This window comes from Gobio gobio, assembly GCF_949357685.1.
Source record: "Gobio gobio genome assembly, chromosome: 18".
In the NCBI taxonomy this organism is placed as follows: Eukaryota; Metazoa; Chordata; class Actinopteri; order Cypriniformes; family Gobionidae; genus Gobio; species Gobio gobio.
In genome coordinates, this window is record NC_137111.1 from 37,064,183 (window position 1) to 37,085,485 (window position 21,303).

The following is a 21,303-nucleotide window of genomic DNA, read 5'->3' on the forward strand; positions in this document are numbered from 1 at the left end:
AATACACTTGGACTTATCATGACAACCAATGAGCTCAAAGATACAAGAGAGGGGGTAGAAAGAAGGGCATTGATGTTGGCACGAAGGGTGAAGAAGGTTGTGGTTGGTAACTGATAAATGTATTAGCTAACAAAACATGCGTAAACAACGTCTATCTTGGCCTTGTTAAAGGGTATTAAAGTCTTTGTGCGAATGTTTAGTCTACTCAGGACGAAGAAGTAATGTGTGGGGAACACACACATACATTTATAACAATAATTCATCTCCTTCAGTGCCAGTCTTGGACTTGTTAACCTCAAACTCCAAATGACTTTCCTTCTGTAAATAAAATCGCTGATATGGAAATTGAAGCTGACCTTAGTGGATACTGTCGCTATGTGCGGGAACACAAAGCAGTTTTTATTTCCATACATAGAGACCCTTCCTCCAAAAACATCCTCATTGGCCCGGGCTCCATGTCAGACAGTCTGTCGGGGGCCCTCAAGGGTCCTCTTACATACCCCCCTCTAGCAGGCTGAATTACCCCTGACCAATTACCCATCGGCATTGTGCCAGAATAGCAATGACTACAGTTGTGTGTTTATTCATGAAGTTCTCCCCTCCAGGTTTTGGAATAAAACTTATTTTGCGTAAGTTTTCCTATTTCTGGTTAGCATCATGTTAAAATGAAGGACTTTTCTATGTACATGCAGCCTTGTAGATAACACGAGGACATGAAGTGATGGAGACATGGCCTTTCTCCTGCTCAAGATGTGATAATACAAAAGCCCTTGATCAGTAACAAACATTTATGAGGTGTTCTGTCTCCTATCTATATCTAAGGTTTCCGCAGTGATGCCATAGAAGAACCATTTTCATTCAGTGAATAGTTCTTAAACAAGTCATTTTTTTTTTCTTAGTGTAAAGTACATTTTAATAATCCATCTAACTATAAAGAACCTTTTGTGCACTGGAAAGGTTCCATTGATGTTAAAGTTTCTTTATGGAACGAAAGATGGCTGCAGTGTATGCAGACAGAACATAAAAGGCTAATGGTTCTCAATCCTCGACCTGCACTGCACACTGTGGATGTCTCCCTTATCTACTACACCTGATTCAACTCATCAGCTCATTAGTAGAGGCTCCACGAACTGAACTGGGTGAATCAGATAAGGAGACAAATGTCCAGTGCTGTCAAGGATCAGTATTGGGAATAAACTGTAACACAGTGTTCTCATCTAAAGTTAAAGCAAATCCACACTGTTAATGTCTGAATAAAGAATCTAAACGCAGTGTCACTCAAAATCTAATCAGAAAGAAATAAAAGTAGGTTATCTTCTTTAAAACTAATGCTGGGACTCAGAGTGCACGTGTGCCGCGTTCTCTGCGCGCTCTCTAGTGGGGAAGCTTCCCCTCATACTAGTTTTAAATTATAAATGTCAGTTATCAATCCGTTATTAATTTGATATCACGTTTACAGGACAAAAAAACGGGTTTCCCAACTTACATTTACTCATTACAGTTATGATTTTGATGGACCATCCGTGTCGTCCAGTCGCTTCTGTTTCGCTGAAGCGTGATTGGTCCAGAAGATTCACGAGCTTTTGTTCGCGTGCTGCACTTCTTGCGCTCGTGCTGTCATGCACACCTGCGGAACACTCGCGCTCACCGCTAATATGCCTCCCAGTGTTTCACACTCAGGAGAAAAGAGAACAACTTGACTAGTTAGTTTGGATATAAAGGTAAACTAACTCAGAAAACATCCACTGGATGTGATTTCAGTCATTAAAAGTATACCAAACTGAAAGACATCATGAAGACGGATAAAGACGGAAAAGACATGAGGGGAGTGACTGTTAACCGTTTTGCTGAAGGTAAGAATTTTTGTATCGAAAGGGACAAGGGTCTTTATAAACTTTACGTTTATATACTTTATGCTAGCTTGTGATAATAGTTGTAAAAGTTTTCGTGTTAAAAACTAGTTTATGTTATTGTGAAAGCCGTACTGAATGTCTCGCGCTCTGCGTAGGCTATACTTTACTACAAAAACAACACATATTAGTTTTCTAATCTTGAACTGATTACATTTTTCAGAAAAACTTAAACATTACCATGGCAACCATAGTTATCCTACAGTTACAAATAATACTGTAAAGCCATAATACATTAATATCGGATATCTGGCTGCATCAAACAAAATGACCTTTTTATGACAGTGGTGCCTGGTTACAAGTTACCACATTTGTTTATGTTGTGCATTATGGTTTTGTGGTATGGTTACATGGTAATTTTTAAGGGATAAGCATTTTCCAGAAATCTAAACTTCATTATCACTATTACAGTAATATTGTCTAGTCCATGTTATCACAGACGAACACAAGGACAAAGTTACAGTGCAGGAGTAATGACTGCAACCCAATTAACCATGAGAAATATGGATAATTTATTATTATATACAAATGATATTTTTATATATTATGTAAATCTCTTCATTTGATATACTTGCAGTCATTTGGACAGACACTGCATTAGGACTTTTTTTTGAAAAACTCAGAAATCTGATCTTATCATCTGCACGTTTTTTGAAACACATTTAAATGAAAAATGTGCAATGAACAATGCTTTTGTAAGCATAATTACCTTCTCTGGTTTTTCTTCTTGATTAAGCTGTATTTTCTGTTCCTTATCAAGACTGACAAAACAAAAAGGATGAGTGTCCCAATAGCTTGCTATACAATAGAGCTTCACATAAGCTGTCTGGGCTCATGCTCTTAGGGTAATGAGGGAAGGAAGGACTGCTGGATAAAATGTCTTTCAAGTTGTTAGTTTCATAAAGTCAAGAGCTATCAGGCTATCTGATCAAAGCCTCTTTTTAAGGCATCACTGCACACCTATAAACATCAGCATCCGCCACAGCAGTGGTGCCATTTCCAATTCTTGTTCACCTGACACGAATTGGAAAGTTCCCTTTGTACAAGTGTAGACGTAACATGCTTTCTCCCACATATTCTCTCGACCTTGGAGCTCATAAAGAACTACAAGTGTGAGATAACATGCATTTTTCTTGCTCTCTTCATATTGTATCATCTTAGGTGGTGAATTCAATAATTCCTGTGACAGACTACATTAAAAATTGCTCCATTGTAACATCGCTCAGATTGGCATTTAGCTATTTAGATATAAATGTATTGTTTTTCTCATTTCAAATCTCTCGCAGAAGCACATGCGCTCACGCAGACACATACTCTCACTGACACATTACTTACATTAGGTGAGGGTCCAGGGGAAGGAAGCTCCACCCTTTGTTGTTCACTTAGTTTGACTGTTGGCTCTTCCTGGAGATACAATACAAATGTGTGCTTGTGTGTGTGTGTGTAAAGCAAACTCAAAAAGAGCTGGTGTTTGCCAGGGCTTGACCATAATTCTTTTACCAAAGAGAACTAGATAAAGAATTTGGACAAATTAAACTATGTGACAGCTGCTATAACAAAACCCATTTTGACAACTTGTATAGTTACTGTATTTTGCCTTTGCAGGGCATAATAATATTTCAGTGGGCTCGGTTCCAGAAAGAAGTGTGAATGGAAAGTGGACTGAGACCCAATCACAAACCGAATGGACCAAAAAGAGTACATTTTCAAAGACAGGATCAGTGTGAATGAAAAGCGAACTCGATCACTTATATTTCGGTTTTAAGTCGACATGAAATGGAAATTCACACTATATATTTTCTAAATGCATCTTATTGATGATATTGTGAATGATTCATCCATGCATGTTTCATAAAAGCAAAGAAAAAAAAGTCAAAATCTTCGATCTACATGTAAAACGACAGACTTCTCTGTTGACATGCAGGACTTCTCTAATAATTTTGTCCACTTAAACGTTGTCCATTTCTTACAATTGGGCTCCAATTCATCTGCAATCAATCAACAACCGAAGGATAGAATTATGTCGCCCTATAAAAACAAAACAAACACGTTGCAGTTTGGATTTAAATAGGCAAATGCTTAAGAGTCTATGATTGGATCATTATTGCAGTGATTATGATGTTTCTAGCATGTTATATGTTTGGCAACAGTTCTTCTAACCCTAATTGATGGAGTGTGTAGCTTTTCATTTCTTAAACATCCATAGGAAGACACATCATGGCCATATTCCAGGATGACAATGTCAATATTCATCAGGCTCAAATGTTGTGATGATACTTCCATCAAGAGGTGCATCAGTTTTTTTGTCAAGATCTTGTATTGACAATGCAAGAGTCGAGCACTCTGTAAAGTCTACTCCAGCACATCCCAAAGACTTTCAATGAATTTAAGGTCTGGACTCAGAGGTGCCAATTCACGAGTGAAAATTATTCTTCATGCTCCCTCCCAACCAGTTTGAGCCTGATGAATATTGGCTTTGTCGTTCTGAAATATGGCCGTGATGTGTCTTCTTATGGTTGTTTAAGAAATGAAAAGCTACAGAAGAACTTAGAAGGCTTAGAAGAACTGTTGCCAAACATATAACATGCTAGAAACATAATAATCACTGCAATAATGATCCAATCACTCGTAAGCATTTGCCTATTTATATCCAAACAGTGACTTTTTATGGGGGCCGGGCAGTGTCACAATACAGAAGAAAAGATCTGTCGCTACTTCACTAAAAGTGTTGAAGCATCAGTAAAGATTTTTTTCTGCAGTAGTTCCAGCCACTCTTTTTGGTAATAATATATTTATTTAATTTTATTTTTGTTTTTTCATTAAATTAAATTTCATTTTTTTCTTTATAAAAGTATTTTACAAAATTTACATTTTATGAATAATGTTCATCAAATGTCAGCCAGCATGATAACAAGATAAATATCTTGGTGACAAATTCACATAATTTGTAACAAAAATCTAGAATACATAACAGAAAACCAAAACATATAAGTTTACCAGGCAAAATATGTACAAAATCAATGAATGTAAGAATATTTTTTGAGCACTGAACATTGACCTCTGCTGTAAAATGCCTCTCTTTATCCACATACATGTCAAACATGTATAATTTTGGTGCACTCTGTTGCTGTTGACTACATATTCCAGATGAATCGTAATAATTTGAATGCACTGAAACTGTTTAGGGAGTAAATGGTCAGCTTTACCTATCTGAAAGACAATTACTTGTGTTAGGAGTTATGCAAAAAGATGGTAAGTGACGTTTTGGGGTTGTACCTCATGACGTAAAGTGTAACAGTCAGCAGTCTCTACCCATAAATCTCCAATACCCATTGTCTTTCCAGAAAGACAACAAAACATTTCCTGTGAAGCTTATGATCTGACTATCACAGTTAAACACAGATAGGAAATGAGGTCTAGGGCACACAAGTGACAGCATGTGTGTGTGCGTGTGTGTGTGGTTCAGGTATACCCTTTGTTATTAGGACAAAATGTCCCCACAAAGCTGGCAATATTCAAAATCCTTGTCCTTGTGGAGAAATGTTGTCCTCATGAGGAAAACAGCTTATAAATCATATTAAGTGATGTTTTTAGTAAATGTAAAAATGCAGAAAGTTTTGTGTGAGGGGTAGGTTTAGGGGATAGAATAAACAGTTTGTATAAAAATCATTGTCTATGAAAAGTCCCCATAAAACATGGAACCCTAGGGGGGCACTAGGGGGCAGTGCGTCACCCAAAACCGTCTTTGATTTGCTGTAGGGATCTCTTTTCTGTTGGCCAATGCACATTGCGTCCCTAATCTAGCCCAAATATTTCGCTGTGCTGTATGCGTGTTTGTCTGGCACCTCCGGACAACTCTGCTGAACTCAAGGACAATAGCAAGGTCAGAGATTGACCTCACTCTGTGTACCCACAGCATCCTGTGCCCACATCAGGATTTAACCCTTCACACTCCACATACGCCACATCTCTTTTGAATTAATCACACTATTTGTATGTATGAACAGCATGATGATTGTGAGGTATGATATTCCGGTTGTGTCGTTATGTTGAATTGTTGGTGGCATAGGTGGCCGAATCAAGTGCTATTTTGCATGTCATACTGTGGGAGGTACTCTGTCTGGCCGTAACTGAATAGTTTAAAAGAGCAGTGCATCACAATACAGTCTAGGGTTTACACAAGAGCTGTGTGAACATTCCAGCCTCACACACACACACACACACACACACACACACACACACACACACACACACACACACACACACACACACACACACACACACACACACACACACACACACATACGTACACACATGCCTCTACAAACTGTTTTACACGCTGCCAGCAGGTGTGTTTTGTGGAAAGAGCCTTTGATGGCAACAAAATGGAGGGAGGAGAGAGGGGTTCTACACTTTTTATAAGACTTATTGTGAGGGCTGAAATAAAAAACAGACCCCCCCCCCCCCTCAACCCCACTCGACAGAGAAATAAAACAAACAGCCTTGGAATGATGAGTCATTACAGTGCTTGCTAGAAATTCCTCAAACATGCTATTCTTTGGCTTCTTCTTCTTCATCATTGTCTTCTGCTGCTTCTTATTTGTCGTAATTTTTTTCATTTACTCCTTCTTCCTCGTCATAATCTTCACTTGCTTCTTCTTTCTCTACTTCTTCTTTGTCTTCTTCTTCATTTTCAACTTCTTTTGTTTGCTTTTTGGTTTAGTGTCTTCTCTTGTTGCTGTTTCTTTTTTCAACTTATCATCAACTTATTTTTTTTTCTTCTACCTCTTTTCCAGAAGTTTCTGCAATTTATTCAGCCACAGTTCAAACTTAAAGGGATAGTTCACCCTTAAATGCAAATGAAGCCATATTTTACTCACCCTGCTGTTGTTCCAGTGCCCTATGTCCTTCTATCTTTTTCGGACCTCAAAAGCAGAAATAAAAATAAAAAATAGTCCTGCACGCACTGCTTCCTATAATGGCAGTGAATAGCAACCAGGCTAAAACATTACAAAAAGGATGAAGTATCACGCAATGATACAGTGAGACGCGCGCCATATATGGACAGTGTTCAGGAGGCATACTATAAGGTTTTGCGTGAAAGAAACTGTATTATTCAGTCAAAATACTGAGCTCGGCCGTTACTCTGTGCACGTTCCTGTGTGTGCGCACTCCGAGCCGTCAGCAGCCACTCACGCAATGTTGTCATGGCAACCGTTACACTACATTCACTTCAGGAGGTTTTATTATTAGTATTATTGTATTATTTCTTATCATATACCTTATAGAAAAGACGAGAGTCGCGTTTGTTTCTATTGAGCCTGATTTCTCAAAATGGTGCGTGTGTGTGGTGGGTACCATGACAATAGTGCGAGTTATAGTAAGCATGAGCGCTGGCACCTGCTGATAGCTTGCATGCACTCACTCACAGGATCGCAAGCTCAGTATTTTGACTGAATAAAACGGTTTCTTTCTCGCAAAACCTTATAGCATGCCCCCTGAACACTTTCCATATATGGTGCGCGTCTCACTGTATCATTGCGTGATACTTTTGTATAATTTTTGTAATGTTTAAGCCTGGTCATTATAGGAAGAAGCACGTGCAGGACTATTTTTTTAAATTTCTGCTTTTGAGGTCCGAAAAAGATAGAAGGACTAAGGGCACTGGAACAAAAGCAGGATGAGTAAAAGATGGCTTTATTTTGGATAGTTCACCCTAAAATGAAAATTACGTCATCATTTACTCACCCTCATGTTAGTCCAAACCTGTATGACTTTCTTTCTTCTATAGAGACAAAAAGAAAATACTTTGAAGAATGTTGGTAAACAGTTTTGGTTACCATTGACTTCCATTGCATGGACATAAAAAACATTTTTTTCTAAATATCTTCTTTTATGTTTCACAGAAGAAACAGTCATACAGGTTTTGAATGACATGCGTGAGTAAACATTTTAAAATTTCAAATTAAAGTTTTAAAAAAAGTCTTCCATTGACTTAAATTGCTAGAATTCAAAATCTAACCGACTGCAATGTGTTATTTACGTACTTTGTTGTTGTTGTTTGAATTGGTCGGCTAATGTACCGAATTTCTGCAGCCATCTTTGCAGTAAATCTCTCTGAAATATTATTGTTTCAACACGTCTTCACAGACAAGCCCCCTCAAAAAAAAACAGCATCAAATAATCCAGAAGCACCACACCTCGCGGCAGGGTGTGTATTTCTAGCATTAAATGATTTTGCTGGATGCTAGAATGACATTATTCTTTATTGTGAAAGAAACAAAGGACATTACAGTGACATCAGTTTGTAAACTTACAGGCACGCCACATGTATAAGAATCATTCATTATTTATTAGAATACACATTTTATTGACTACTCTAGGACACAGACTCACTTGTCTCGCACACAAAAGCAATGCTAAATGCCAGACATAGTTTGTCGTGACGATTTATGACCGCAAGCATCAAGTACACAAAGTGAAACGCAGGAAGTGTAGGCTTTAGGACCCAGAGTCACAGCTCAGCGGAGGCAGGGCAAGGCTGACTCACTAAATATGTCTGAGGAATGAGAGAGAGAGAAAGAAAGATAGATACAGAGAGGGAGAGAGAGAGAGAAAGAGAGAGAGAGGTAGAAGTGAAGAGAGGAGGGGAGAGAGAGGAGACCGGAGCAGAGGTGATCTTGCCCTCATTAGTGTCAGGACTACAGGATGATTATGGGTTGAGAAGGGAATGATGGAAGCAAACAAAGTTCTTCATTTCGTGCCATCCGGTAAGACCCACATGCACTATCACACATACACACACACGCACACATATGCACATGTTCCTGCGCCGTCACGACTGAGCATCCGAGGGTTCCCTGAAATTTGAGACTGTGTGTGCTAAACATGTGCAGTGGAGAGGATGCATGTGTGTTTGCGTGTTGTTGTAAGTTTTCTCTCTGTTGAATCCTGCAGGTCTGTGGATTGTTTTTCTCACACGCTGCCACCGCTGCTGTTGCTGCTGCTGTTTTTTGGGGTGCTGTTATGCTGGAATGCAGACAGGCTTTTTCGGGGCTGGTTTTCTGGAATGCGTCGTAAATGCTTTTACGCTGTTAATCTTAGTCGAGTAAACATGAAAAAAGAAAAAAATGACATCACACACTTTCAGATACCCGCACAGACATTTCAAATGCACACGCACGTAAATATAAATGAGGGAGAGGGAGACATGAGGAAAGAGACCGATGCAAAACACAGATCAAAATCAAGTACCTAGGGTAGCGCTAGGAACAAAACCTATATGCCTGATCAGGCTGTGCGAGAGTGTGCGTGTGTGCGCGCGTGAAAACGAGCGGGTACGTGTAGTTGGTAGTCTTCTGGGAGAGTAGGTCTTATTTGTACGCAATGTTGCTGTTTAATTCATCTCATTGTGAGAAGTCAGTCTAATACCGCATGCAACACACACGCGCTGTCGTACTGCTCAAGTGCACCTACATCGCTCTCTTTCTGTCCTTTCCCTTCGCTCAAAGCCTCAGTGTAAACACTGTGGGTAATAGAAGTGGGAAGACACTAAATCTTGTGCTCGTCTTCCCCCCAATACACACACACACACACACACACATACATAATGAGACTGTGATTTGCATCCTTCGCCTTAGGGTTGAACTTCAAATCAGTTGATGTCTCAATTTTCTCTCCTTGTGTGATTACGTGTGTGTTTCTCCATGTGTGTGTGACACAAAGCATCAAGTGCGCATTTGATCAGCCTGTTGTAATTGACACTTACTTTGTGCCCGTCTCGGCTTATGGATAATCATTGTGGCACTCTGTCAATACCATCATTTCCACCGAATCTCAATGTCATTGGAGCAGGTCACGGGGCATCGGCGCACTGTGACCGCCTGAGAAGTTTCTCATATTTCATGTAGGTGAACATTCATTGCAACAGGAATGAAGTTGCTTGATTGGATGAGTGGATGAACGGATGGATGAGAAAATAAAATTAATAACGAGGCTAATGCAATAAACGATGTCATCTGTCTTTTTACGACTGTCTTTCTCTCTAACGAGCATCGTGATGCTCACCCACCTCTCATTACTACACACATGAAAGGTGGACATTTTGTCCCCAGATTTCCCCCCCATGCTTGCATATTGAACGTCTCATTCGCACTTGCAGATGAATAGATGTATTTTTCTGGAGGGCCGATCGACTTTGCGTGTCTGTGCGTCTCGTAATTTATCTGTGCATGTGCGTGTACAGTCATCCGGCGGGTCCCAGAGAGATTGGTAATGCGGTTAGGCAATCTCTGACTTTTCTATTCCCTATTTGTCTTCCACCCACTGTACATTACAGTCTGCAAGGGAAATTGGAATCACACATTCCTCTGTTTATCTCCTCTGTTTATGGTACACTGTAAAACCGCCATATGGGCATCCTCTCTCATACAAAGAGCGGCGTCTGTGTGCGCAAAGGGAGCAGCCGTCGCAGGCGTTCACATGATGGAGAGATTGATTCTCCTGACCCTCGTCTGATTTACAGACACGGTCGTAATGTGGATATTTTTGGAGGCCTAAATATGCACGCAATGTCGGACTTTGCCAAGTGCCGTGTGCTGTTTGCGAGATCCTAATTAAATGGGCATCTCTTCCGCTAAAAGTCTGATCGCAGATAGACATGCCTCTGCTTCTCCGTAATGGATTAAATATAGCTCACAGGAAAAGTTTCAAATGTCCTCACTTTCTGTTAGCGAATGTCAGGAACCCCCTCTCGCATCCACGCACACACACACAAACACCCACGCTCAGGCAAACAGACGCGCCCCCCGCCCACCCTTGGAGTAAACCTTAGATTGCTTCAAGATGTCGGAGGATGCCAGTGTTGATGAATTCCGACCTTTGATTGCGAAGCTGCCCGTGCGCCAGGGGAGAAACCTCACACACATGCCCCTTTTCTGATATGCTACAGTATGCATATGGCAGACAAACGCACAGATGCGCAGCCACCTTTCTGATGCACTAGAGCACACGCGGTCAGTCGTCGTGTCAGGCTGTATGACAAACCGTCTTTGGCATAAACTAGATACCATGGTGGCCATCAAATGTCAAACAGTGTTTCTATTTTTGTTCAGAATTCGCATTCCTCATAAGGACACTTATGATACAGATGTATCCTTTTTCTGTTCTCTCCCACTTGTGTTTTGTCTCCGTTTTGGTCTTCTTCTCTTGTGGCGGTGGTACTGTAGATTGTAAGGGGGAATGGTGGCCTGGCTTTAATAGAGGAAGAAGGGAATGTGCAAGCAATTAGCAGGAATCCCCCAGCAGAGCGCTCACGAAACCAGAGCAGTCGAGATATGAAGGAAAGGAAAATCTGTATTCCCTTGATGTACAGGACAATAGTGTCCATGCAAACACATTTAAGCTGCGTGCTCCCTTGGTGCTTTGTGATTAAAGACGGCTGTCATGTTGAAGCATGTTAGCGCTGTGGTCACCGGATCTTGACGTCCACCTTTCTCTCTCTATCTCCGTCTCCATTTCTCTTTCCTATGCTCAAGAGGATGCTTTACAGGAACAAATGGAGTAAAGAGAGAGAGAGCTGATGCCATCATCGTAATGTTAACTAGATGCTGGTTTCCCTGTTACTGTTTGGTGTGGTTTGCTTTTACACACACGCCGCTCTGCGTATTTTCTCCTACGGCTTATAGAGAGGGAGATGAAGAAAGGCAGAGAGGGAGACGCTGGCTCACATGCGTCTATATAACACCCTGTGATGTGTAGAGTATGCATAGATCACTATCAGGGTCACCTGATGATTGCTCCTATCACACCGAGAGAATGAGGTGAGACGGACACATCAGCCAAGCCGCGCGCTGCAGAAACATCCCTGCAGTCTGAAACTCATCTAAAAGCACAGACACAAATGGCTGCAGCTTCCGAATTTCCCTGCAAATTGCCGTGAAAGGTTATTTCAAACGAACATGTGAATAGCATCATAGCTGTGTTACACCTTACTCTGTGTCAGGGATTTAATAAATCTATTAGAATGGTATCTTCTCCATGACAATCAGATGACCCTCAGATGGCATTCCAACAGACCGCCCACAGTCTGTTCACTGATGCATATTGCACTCGCAAAAAGCAAGAGCTGGCTGAAATTGCCAGTTCTGATCTGATTGGCCGGTACTACACATCTTCCGGAAGTCTAATGTGGAAAAAAGGTGCTTTCAAGGGACCAGGTTGAGGAAGGATTTATGTTCCAGGTTGCCATTTTTAGATTTAGCTTCAGTTATGTCTGTGAACACACATTCTTGATCATTGCAGCTGCATCCTTTTTTTATTATTATTATTTCAGTTTTTTGCCAGTTTATGGACTGTTTTCACATTCCGGGCTTCTTAGAAGTGAAAGTTGTCATAGTCAGGTAAACTTCTAGATGACTGTTCTATGAGTTTCTATGACTTTAAAGAGGGTTTTTTTTTAGAGAGAGAGAGAGAGAGAGAGAGAGAGAGAGAGAGAGAGAGAGAGAGAGAGAGAGAGAGAGAGAGAGAGAGAGAGAGAGAGAGATTGATTATGTTGGTCAGAAGAGAGAGTCAAATTTGCTGTCACTCCCTGCCGTTTTATTAAAGACACTAACACACAGCATTAACCAGTTTTCTGTAATTTAATGCCACGGTAATAAAGCACAAAGTATATTGTTATAAATGTACATAAAAAATGTAATAAAAAAAAAAGGCTGCATTTACACTGGCACAAAAAAAATCTGATTTTTTTTTACTCACATCTGACACAGATTGGGATTTGTTGCACATGTGTAAACACAATTTTTTCGTATCCAATCTGAGCCACTTCCAAATGTGACCCAGGACCACAAAACCAGTCATAAGGGTCATTTTTTTGGAGCTGAATAAATAAGCTTTCCATTGATGTTAGGTTTGTTAGGATATGACAATATTTGGCCGATACACTACTATAAGCTATTAGCTTTCCTATAGCTCAAACAGTAGAGCATGGCGCTAGCAAGGCCAAGGTCATGGGTTCGATTCCCAGGGAACGCAAGAATTGACAAAATGTAAAATGTGTACCTTGAATGCAATGTAAGTCGCTTTGGATAAAAGCGTCTGCCAAATGCATAAATGTAAATGTAAATTTGACAATCTGGAATCTGAGGTTGCAGAAATGAAGTCCTTAGCAATGCATATTACTACTAATAATATTTTTTGTATATATTTACGTTAGGACATTTACTAAATATCTTAATGGAACACGATCTTAACTTAATAACCTAATGATTTTTTGCATAAAAGAAAAATAATTTTGACCCATACAATGTATTGTTGGCTATTGCCACAAATATACCTGTGCGCTTATGACTGATTTTGTGGTCCTGGGTCACAAACATGGTTTTAAATCAAATACATGTCCGATATCTGGACATCCAACCTACGTCTAAACACAAATATCCGATTCTTCTTCGAATTCCAAGCCACCACAAGGCGAGTGCAACACGTTTGCCCACAAATATAGCTTTTTGATGCCATAACAAATGAAAATTACTGTAATTGTCCTGTATATATTCGTTCGGCCAGTTTGTGCTGCAAAACATCCATGACAGCTTTTATCTTATCCATACTGGCAAATAGCTAATCATGGCCACCCGACATGAATTATGTAATCAGCTTTAATAGCAAGGCCATTCAAAACCAGAAGGTCTATGTGCATAGTAAAGCGAAAATCATTTTAGGTGGGAATTAACATAAACACAGATATTGCGTTAAAATGAATGTAAACAGGCGGGCCAAAAAAAAACGGATATGGTCAAAATATCGGATCTATGCATTAAGACTTGCAGTGTAAACGCAGCCTATATTGCTAGATTTACGATTTTTAATAACTGTGCAAACGCGGGTCGCGTCACACTTGCTTGAAGACACTAATTCAGCTTGGCCTTTCTAAAATCTTTTTAATCTGTTCATTTATATGTGGAAGATTCACAACATGATTATTTGCATGCAGAAACAGTCATTTTCCCCACAACAGCATGCTTATTAATATTTCTTTGCCTCTATCCACGGTTTATTTGTGGAGAGAATGCATCGTCAACTGTTTGGCTTTTTCTCTCAAGGAATTTTCTGTCGAGCAGCCTCATACACACACAGACACAACTCTCCGTCTCTCTCCTTCTCCTCGCCTCATCACACTCTTTCCTTATTCTCAAAAGAACCAGCATGTGTGTATGTATGTGTGCCATTATTGGTCTTCAGAAGGAATTCCCTCTCTAAGCAGTCGGAGACTCGAGTGCCAAAAAGCCTGCAGGCATATTAAGTCTCTCTCTTTCCTGCTTGCTCTCTCGTAGATCAGGGCTGTAAGTGACATTAAAAAGTGGCAGAGAGCACCTTTAATCTGTCTCATGTGTCTCTCTTTCTGTCTGTCTGTGCAGTAGAGGTGTATCTACGCTAAAGGACCATAACTACACACTGTTAGACAAGCAAAATACCATCACAACCTGCAAGAGACGGCTTTCTTTCTCTCATACCTTATCTCCCACATATAGCCACAGTCATATCGGTTTCAAAGCATGGCCCTACTCGGACAGGTAGAACCGGATTAAAAGATCTCAAAAAGCTAAGGTCTGTGAAATAACAGCGACTAAATTCCCAAACAGCATTTCTAAACCCAAAGCACATGTTTTCTGTATTTGTACATTCTCTTGTAAATAGCTTATGTAAAAGGTGCATCCACATGTTTGATGTGCTTTTACATTGCAGGCCATGTGCCCTGTTTCTTACCTTCAATTTTTTTAATGCACATTGTCCATTTGTCAGGGCAGGGATTAATGTTTTTGGTCTGCCAGTGCGTGGTGCCATATGGCTGGATGTAACAGCCTCACAAACTCAATTTACTAGATTTATTTTTTGACATTACGCAAACCTGCCCAAGATGCGGCGTGAGATTTCCGTGACAAATTAATTCCTCTCTTGATGAAAAGTTAAAGGGATAGTTCTCCTAAAAATAATTCCATAATCATTTATTCACCTTCTTGTCTTTCCAAACCCCTTGATTTTCTTGCTTCTGTGGAATATGAAAGATGTTTTGAAGAATATCCTTCTCATACATTGAAAATTATAGCATGGGTATAGGGGCTGTTGAGCTCAGAAAATGAAAAGAAAAAGTAGTAGTCCATATGATTTATTACAATATATTCCAAATCCCCAGATACATGATATACATTTTTTTGCATATTTGGTTTGATTTTGATTGTTACTTGTGACTAAATTGGATACTGTTTTAGTCTGAGTAAAATAAAAGGCACAATATGCAAGATTTTAAAATTAAAATATCCTAAAACCACTAGAACATTGTTATATAATTTGTTGACTTGTGTGCTTACATTATCCCAAATGTTTCCAAGAATGTTTAAATCCAGAAAAATAAGCCATTTTAACCAGGACACGGAACGTGTCCGTGCGTCGCCTATCAATGACATCATACGCGCGTTACCCTCGTTTTCCAGTTTTATTTTGTAGAAACCATGGAAACTCCAAAGACGCTTTAATATATTATGTGTTTTATTAGACAGGTGAGCAACTGTTTGGATACATTCATCGACAGAAAACAAATCATTAGCTATGTTTTATTTTTATGCGCATTTTGGGATATCGCATCAAAAAATGCTGAATGCAAACGCCCAAACAGCAGCATCTGCCTCTGAAAGCATGACAACAAGTTTATTGAGACGCACGAGTATCTCTGAGACGCAAATAATTATTATATACGAAAATGATTATATATGTTGGCTTCTCCTATGTTTCCTACTGATTTTTTAAACTGTAGTTTATCAGGAAGTGACGATTATGTTCTCTTCGACTCACTTGATGGAAACGGTGCTTTATTCGCAAATGTTTTTGCGATATTGCATTTTTGCGCATAAATTACATTCGAAACTTTGGATGGAAACATAGCTATTGTTATATAGCTCAACACAGTTAGTCTTATTGTTTAAATCTCGTTTTCTTGATTTACTACGGGCATCATGTTTTACCATGCCTAATATCGATCTAGCTACAAATATCTCATAGTAGCTGCCGAGCGAACGCACAGAGTAGCATTCATAATTTTCGACACACTCAGATGTATCTAATATAATAAAACAGCGCTGAGTTACTCCACATACGCAAATCGGAAGCGCTTGTCTGCGGCATAATAAAAGCTCTGTGAAATCCAGGCTTCATCAACCTACACCTTTGTTGTGAATAAGCGACCTCTAGCGGCAAAAAAATACATATTGTGGCTTTAATGAATGTGACATCAAAATATTGGCTATTTTCATCAATATACAAAAATTATTACTAAAAAACCTAACAATCAATGGACCCACTTTATTTTAAGTGTCTTTAACTACTATGAACTGTAACATATTAATTAATAATTTGATGCAACGCACTTATTGTGTACATACATGTTTTTACATTGTAATTATATATATATATATATATATATATATATATATATATATATATATATATATATATATATATATATATATATATATATATATATATATATATATATATATATTAAATACCTGCAGTAATTCCATCTATAATTGGACTGTTGACATCACCCCTTAACCCACCATACCACTAACCACTAGCCACTACTATGAACACAAGTATATTGGATTACGCTTTATTTTAAGGTGTCCTTGTTACAGTATAATTACACAAATAAGTCAAATTAATTACTTTACATTGAGTTGGGGTTAGGGTTTGGTTTGGTTTAGGGTTAGTTGCTTGGAACTTTGCATAATTTACTGTTATTACTATAATATGTACATGTAACGTGTAATGAGTGTTACTGTACATTTTTTGACATAAGTAAACGTAAAGTGTGAAACAATTGACAATTACAGCTAACACTGTGCAGAATGATACATCCAAATATGCCGTGTCACGATGAGTCCTGACACGTTTGTTGTTCATGATGAGACGTGAGAACTGAGGACTACTTTTTATGGTACTTGTATAACTTTTGGTGCTTGACAGCCGCTGCCCCTATTTATTTTTAATTCCATGGAAGAAAGAAAGTCATACTGGTTTGATATGACACAAGGGTGAGTACATTTTATTTTTGGTGAATTAGCCCTTTAAGAAAGTACAAAATGTAAATTTGAATTGTGAATGTAAATGTTGATTTAGTTTTGCATGAACTGCTGTTATCAGTTCTGAAGATCTGGACGCATCACGGCTGCATAACTGCTGATGCACTTATTATGAGGTTCATTTTCAAAGAAGAATATCATATTAAGGTTGTTGTCTTGAAGGAAGCAGTGAGATCGAGCGGCTGTCTTGTGTGACCTAGCACCTCTGTGATGAGCTCATTTAACTGTGTGTGTGTGTGTGTGTGTGAGAGAGGACAGCTTTACTGTACACTCCTGCTTTCACACTAGATAAACTACACAGCCACCTCATCTGCACACAACACGCTCACTCTTGCACTTGCACTTGTTGTTTCATCTTCGCACACACTTTTATCTACAAATTTGCATCATTCACCAGAGAGTTTGTCCATCCTGACTGTTTTTTTCTAGCATGTCTGGTCTTGTCTGAAAAAAAAAAAAAATTGAAAGCAACGAGAGAAGGAAAAGGAGGCAGAGGGAGCAATACTGATGCATATTTGATGTTTTATGCTCTTTATCTTGAGTATGAAACTGAATAGATGCACAGGCTGTTTGTGGTTTTGTTGCACACTAACCACATACAAGAGTATTTCTTAACAACCAGACCACCAAGCCTTAAAGAGACATCCCTCTCACTGCTCGCTGGCGCAGAGAGCCTGAAATTGCCTGTGTGTGTTTGTTTGTGTGTAAAGGGAAAGGACTCGCTGGTTACTGAGCCTCAGTCTGTGACTCACACTTGCGCTTCTCTCTGTGGTTGAGATGAATCTAGTCATGGTATTAAATGCATATGCAAACAATGATGATCCGTGTGTTTAAGAGTAAAACTACACTCTGGCATTCAAATATTCACACACACACACACACACACACACACACACACACACACACACACACACACACACACACACACACACACACACACACACACACACACACACACACACACACACACACACACACACACACACACACACACACACACACACACACACACACACACACACACAAAAAGACCTGTTCTGCCAGCTCTTGCTTCCTGTTTGCCAAGACAGCACTTCCTGCGTTAGTAATGATGATCAGATATTAGGAGTTTGTTCACTACTCAGCCTGCACCAGGTATTTTCTGTTTTTTGCATTTGAGTTATCATTTGCCCATGTTTCCTTGTATTAATGTGATTAGCAGGATTTTTGTTTAGTCTCTTTGTCCCTCCTTATCTCTCATTCTTTCTACACTTTGGCTTTGATCACGCCTCTAAGCAAAAAAATGACATTTCCCCCCCCTCTCTGTTTTGCAAAATGTGATTAAGGAAGAGATTGTGAAGGAAAATCAGGTCTGGATAATGAGAGAGCTTTACATTTTAAACACGAAATAATAAAACCGTAAAGGAGAATTAATAATGATACATCTTGACTGATCGGTTTGTGTTCCGCATATCAAGCCCGGTTGAGGATTCGAATGTAAACCTTGGCTTGTTTGATTGTATTTGTGTGCTCTAGGGATGTCCCGGAGCCAATCTCAATTATCGATATTGGGGCCGATTAAGCATTTTTAACAGATCAGTATCGGCTCCCCTAAGTGCGGTCCTTTACTTTACATCAGCTGTCATGCAGGAGTCGTGCAATAGGTGGTGGTAAGCACTTTCAAGTGGGATTGCCAACCGGCATTAAAAGGGAAAGAAGAAGCTCAAATGTGCATGTGTGACGCACTAGACCTCATTGTTTCAAGTGTATCAAACGCACATTTGAGCTTCTTCTTTTTCTTTTAATGGCAGGGTGCTTCCCATTCTGCCATCAGACTATCTTAGATATCGTTGCCATAACGCGTTTGCTATGGGTTGAATCTTGCTTCGTACTTTACTGATAGCCTGGCATTCTGACACTGCAAGCTTCATGCTTTCTAACCTTATCTCCACTTTTTTTTGTTGTTGCAATTATTCTGCTTATTGTACATATAAAATACAAATTTATATCCATAGTCCCATATTTGTAATTGTGACCACACAGTCTGTTAATGTCTTGATATGTTATATATAGGCCTCTAAATATAATTCCTATAGTTATTGTTATATTGGAATTACTGCTTAGTGATAGATGCAGATATTTTGCTGAGAAGCTCTCTGTACATCCCTGTATTTATTTTAGTAACTTTAATGTACTTGAAGTGTGCACCTAGCACTAGGAAAATAAAACGTGTTGGATCGGGACTCAGTATCAGCAGATGCTCTATATTCAGTGATCTGATCGGGGGCAAACAAAAAACTTGATCAGGACATCCTTAGTGTGATCTGGTTTAGGCCTGTGCAATGTGCTTACAGCAACCCCTAAAGAGGAAGTGTGATGCTGAAAGTCATACCCGTCCCTGGCCCTGAATGATTTAAGGCTGAAAGTGCCGCAGCTCCACTTCCTCTATCAGTTCTGCTCACTTCCTTTGCATATCGACAGGCTGTCCGTGAGCGGCATCTGCAGTAAAAATAAGCACGCAGTAACATGGTATTAGAGAAATATCTTCAGATCAGACGTTGAGCCAGGGGTTGGTAAAGGTTGGTCACACAGTACCCATAGCTGGAGGCAGCAGAGACGAAGTACCCAGTGAAAGGTCAGAGTGGGGGTAAATAGCACAGTGACTGCGTCCCCTCCGGAGAGCCTGTAGGCATGGCTGGGCTGAAGGTGTTTTGTCTCTAGGGACAGTTCCGACGGGAACACGCACAGAATACCAATTGTCTGCTGTGTCGTCACTGACTTTGAATGGCAGGGGAGGGAGAGAGTTGTTTTTCCTTCTGCCTCACCAGCTTACTCTTTGCTTCCTAAATTATGTTACGACGGGAAGGCATTTAAAGAATTATGGGTTTGCTGGCTCAAGTCATTTATGCAAATGCTAGTGCATGTCGTTGATTAGACCTGGGTGGGCTGTAAGCATCATGTAATAGCAGCGTATGAGGTGAAATGCAAAAATCTGCCTGTTTTCTGCCTGAGAATAGTCATTCGGCTGTGGGAAGGTGACCTTATACGGTGACCTTGGGGCTTTTACTGTGATTATAGATCTCAGTCAGAGTAGACGCTAAATTTTATTTGATTTAAACGTCTATGACACTCTGAAGGATAGGTTTGTACCTGGGTTTTGATTGTTCAACTGATGCAAATTCAAAAATAGGTCTAAATAGGACAACAATCTCCTGAGAACAGTTATAAAAATTAGATATGACATTTGTTTTGTAGAATAGACTCTACAGTTGGATAGACACTAATCGCTTTAACGCACAAAACCTGTTAAATCGAAAATTAAATGATTATACTTTTATGTATATTGCTACACATACAAATTCACACATCAGCATCAAAAAAGCAGTTATGATATAATTTGTCTGAAATTACCTTTAAATTGATTTACCCGCATTACCGGCAGATCCTGTTCACGCATGTGAAATTCTGTTAAATGAATGTAGCGTCTTAACACTCCCTATAGAATCACATAATCAGAAATTACACTCCATTACACTCTGCTGGCTGTGTTATTTGGATGACAAAATTATTTAAAAGTTAAATTTTTAGGAGGATCTGCCTCTGCAGTCTAACAGCTCTCATCAATGTCGAAATGATTAAGATCAAAGAAGGCAGACTTCAAGCGTGGCGCTTCCATTTTAACAGCCACTGTCTACTGATGCAAAGAAAAAATATTTTCCAAAAATGTAAAATGTTCTACGTCATTTATATAATGTTATTTATAATTGAATGTGATGAGACAAGACACATTAACCGTTTTCTGAGCATACGATTAAGAATTAAAATACTATTATTTGCAAATAATTCAAATGCATGACTTTACAATAAATTATTTTTAATCGTACTATGATTCTCTATTGCTCTATTGCTTTAAATCCTTTTCATTCTTTAGGTTACAAAAAATAGACGTATGTTCCCATTACAACAACACTACAACAACACCCCCAAAATGCCAGTTGAATTATTTCAACATATTGACAGCATCTAAAATGTAAAGCCTTGTACAAATGCAGTAACACATAGGTTGTTTATTCGTAAATAATAAAGAATCTAAGAAAGGCATTTTAAATGCAAGTTTATATAATGTTGCAGTGTAGCATTAACATGTTTCACTCATTTACTGATTTATGTGTGTGTGGGCTGTCACAACACTAATGAGATCGCACTGCCTTGAGACAGTACGACATATTGAACAGATTGCACTTCTATCCCTCAAAACCTTGTTTTTTTTGGCGTCA

The 21,303-nt window shown here is 39.3% G+C and overlaps 1 protein-coding gene across 4 annotated transcripts in view; it reads left to right on the forward strand.

Annotated features, from left to right (window-relative positions):
- Nucleotides 1-1,596: 1,596 nt before the first annotated feature.
- Nucleotides 1,597-21,303, forward strand: part of slc4a11 (solute carrier family 4 member 11) — a 73,879-nt gene continuing 54,172 nt past the window's right edge. Inside the window, exon 1 of one of the 4 annotated variants that reach the window (XM_079842629.1) lies at nucleotides 1,597-1,853. In XM_079842629.1, coding sequence (XP_079698755.1) covers nucleotides 1,793-1,853 — 61 coding nt within the window. In that variant the 5' untranslated portion in view covers nucleotides 1,597-1,792. Of the gene's footprint in view, nucleotides 1,854-8,453; nucleotides 8,681-18,130; nucleotides 18,182-21,303 lie in introns of those variants that run through there. The other 3 variants (XM_079842628.1, XM_079842630.1, XM_079842631.1) reach the window with 3 other exon arrangements.